Below are 3,233 nucleotides of genomic sequence, written 5' to 3' on the forward strand. Positions count from 1 at the left end.
CCCCCCCCCCCATCTGGCGGCAGTTTTCCGTCGACAGCGTGCGCCGGGTCTTCTCGACCAACACGCCCGGGCTGTCGGTGGCGCGGCTGGTAGCGGCGCCGGTGGCACGCCCGGCCATCAAGGCGCCGGGCGCCCCGGTGCGCGACCTCCAGTCCGACGCGGCCTTCGTCCTGCCCCGGTGCACGGCCTACATGTGCCTGTCTTCGGGCCTGGTGGCCGGGTTGCTGGTTGCCCCGGACCCCGGGCCGGCCACCGTGGTGCCGCTCCTCTGTCTGCCGGGGCACCTGTCGCAGGTGCAGCTGATCGAACGGCCCGCGGCCGGCGGCGGCGGCGGCGACGACCACGACGAGGACGACGGCCTGGCCATGGTGGCCCTGTCGGAATTCGGGGCCCTCTATCTGAATGACTGCCTGCTGAGTGGCCCGGCCGAGCCGGATGCCCTGGCCGCGCGGGGCGCCTTCGCCGGGCTCTTCTCCGCGGCCTCGGCCCAGCCGGCCGGCAGCCCCTCGCAGGTGAGCTCGCTGGCCGTGCACGGGTCCTTCCTCCTGTGGACCACCACCGGCAGCCTGCGCGTCCTGCCGCTGGCAGGGCCGATGTCCCTGACCGGGGCCCTGCAGCTGGTGGCGGCCGTGGACGACACGGATCCCCTGGGGCCGGTGCTGCTGGCCGGGGCCGGGGCCGGGGCCGGGGCCGGGCTGACGGACGCGGCGGCCAGCGCGCGCTTCTGCGAGCGCGGCGGCCGCCTGGTGGCCGCCGTGCCGGCCGGCGTGACGGTCCTGCTGGAAATGCCCCGCGGCAATTTGGAAACCGTGCACCCGCGGCCGCTGGTGCTCTTCTGCATCCGGGGGCTGCTGGACGCCCGGGAGTATGGCCCGGCCCTGGCGCTGGCCCGGCGCCACCGGGTGGACATGAATGTCCTGGTGGATCACCGGCCGGAGCAATTCTTCGCCGACATGGCCCGGGTGGTGGATGCGCTGCTGGCCGCGCCGCGTCTCGGTGCTGGCGCCGGCCCGGGGGCCGATGTCCTGAGCGCCTTCCTGGCGGATCTCGTGGACGAGTATCGCCGGGACTCGCCGGACCAGGAGCCGGCCGCCACCGGCAAGATCAACGCCGTGTGCACCGAGGTGGCGGCGGTGCTGCGCGCCCGGGCGGACCTCACCCCGGAGGCCGACGCGGCCCTGGTGACGGCGCTCATGCGCCGCCGCCCGGCCGATGTGGATGAGGCCATGCGCGTGGTGCAGGCCCGCAGCGGCGAGGCGGCCGGGCGGCTGCTCCGCCATGCGGCGGCCCTGGTCCGGCCGCGGGCCCTCTACACGGCGGCCCTGCGGCTGCATGACCTGGACCTGGCCCTGCGCGCGGCCCCGCTGGACCCGCTGCACGATCCGCGCGAGTATCTGCCGCTGCTGCAGGCGGTGGCGGCCGTGCCGCCCGGTCCGACGCGGGCCTTCCGCCTGGAGCACCATCTGGCCCGGCATGACCGGGCCTTGGGGTTCCTGGCGGCCTCGGTGGCCGGGCAGCCGGCCGCCAGCCTGGCCGAAGTGGCGGCATATGCCCATGCGCATGGTCTCCACCGGGAGGCCCTGCGCCGGCATGCGCTCCTGTGCCCGGTGGGCCAGGTCCCGGTGACCCCCTTCTCCGGGCAGGCCGGGCTCCCGGGCAAGAGCACCTTCCTGGCGTCGGTGGCCCCGGCGGCGTCGGGCGCCGATGCGTGGGGCACTTGGCCGGCCGGCCAGCGGGCCGATCTGCTGGTCCTCTTTGCCGGGGCCCTGGCCGCCGGGGGCCAGCAGCAGCCGCAGCACCATCTCGAGGCGGCTGTGGCCTTCGAGCTGGCCGGGCACCTGGACTCGGCCGCCGAGCAGTATGCCCTGGCGCTTGACATCCACTCGCTGCTGGACCTGCCGCTGGCGGACACCCTGCCGGCGGATGCCCTCCTGGGGATGGCCGGGCTGCATGAGCGCCCGGCGGCCGGCGCCTTCCCGGCCAGCCTGCGGGCCTTCACCGCGGCCGCGCTGACAGCCGGGCGCGACCGGGCCCCGGAGTCTGATGGCCTGGCTCGCGTGGTTGCCCGGCGTCGCGACGCGGCCGAGCGTGCTCTCGAGCGCCTCCAGGCCGCCGGGAACCTGATCGACGCGGCGACCGCCGCCCTCGACGGACTCGGCGATCTGGAGCGCGCGGTCGAGCTGCTGGTGTCCGGGTCCTTCTGGACCGCGGCCGAGAAGCTGGTACGTTGCGCCCACACCCTTGCACGCGGCCTGCCGCCCACTTGGCCGGCCCAACTGACCGCGCTCCCTCCTCCCTTGGGCCACCACGCGGCTGGCCGGCTGGCTCGGGCTGGCTATTCCCCCCTGCACACACGCACGCGCGCCACAACGCCCGAACGGCACCACAGTGCGCGGCATACGACCGCCCGGATTTGCTCGTGACGCATGTGCAGCCCGGGCTCCTGGCCGCCGAGCAGGACCTGACGTCGCACTGTGCCGACCTGGTGGACAGCCTGACCGAGCGCTTCGACCGGGTGGACCGGCTCCGCGCCGACCGCCGGGCCAAGCAGGAGGCCGATGCCCAGGAGCTGGCCGCCTCGCTGGACCGGTACCTGGCCCTGGCCGATGGCGAGGGGGACGGCCCCGGGGCCGGGTTCGCCCATGAGGACGCCGTCAGCGAGGCCGGCACCGCCACCACCAGCGCCAGTGCCGCGGGCTTTTCCCACTCGAGCGCCTCCTCCCGGTCGCTGCGCAGTAACACCACCCGGGCCACGGTCAAGGCCGAGGGCAAGCGCCGGCGCAAGGCGGCTCGGTCGCGCCTGCGCAGCCGCCCCGGGTCCCCTTACGAAGAGGCCCGTCTGCTGGTGTCCATCGCGAGGGATTGCGCCGGGCTGCTGGCGGCCGGGGACCCGTGCCGGTCGCAGCGCCTCCTGGTGGAAGCCCTCCTCCGGCAGGGGCTCCACCGGGAGGCGGCCAGCGCCCAGGCCGCCTTCCGCCAGGTTCTGCGCCTGGTCCAGGCCCGGCTCGAGGCCGCCTTCGACCAGTATGAGGCCCCGCCGCTGGAGGTCGATCCGCATGGCGAGAATGCCGAGCGCACAGCCGCCGAGATCGAGGTCATGCAGGCGCTTGTCCGTACGTATGCGGCCGGGGGCTCTCCCCGGTGGTTCTCCCTGCCCCCTTCGCGCTTGCCTGCCTCCCTTCTTCCTCTTCTTCCTCTTCTTCCTCTTCTTCTTCTTGCTTTTCTTCTTCCTC

General features: G+C 74.8%; 1 protein-coding gene across 1 annotated transcript in view; it reads left to right on the plus strand.

Annotated features, from left to right (window-relative positions):
- Positions 1-312: 312 nt before the first annotated feature.
- H696_05639 (hypothetical protein) overlaps positions 313-3,233 on the plus strand; it is a 9,224-nt gene continuing 6,303 nt past the window's right edge. Inside the window, exons 1-2 of the mRNA XM_009499456.1 lie at positions 313-2,222; positions 2,390-3,113. Coding sequence (XP_009497731.1) covers positions 366-2,222; positions 2,390-3,113 — 2,581 coding nt within the window. The 5' untranslated portion in view covers positions 313-365. The remainder of the gene's footprint in view (positions 2,223-2,389; positions 3,114-3,233) is intronic.

The sequence above is a fragment of the Fonticula alba genome (genome assembly GCF_000388065.1).
Source record: "Fonticula alba strain ATCC 38817 unplaced genomic scaffold supercont2.12, whole genome shotgun sequence".
Classification (NCBI taxonomy): Eukaryota; order Rotosphaerida; family Fonticulaceae; genus Fonticula; species Fonticula alba.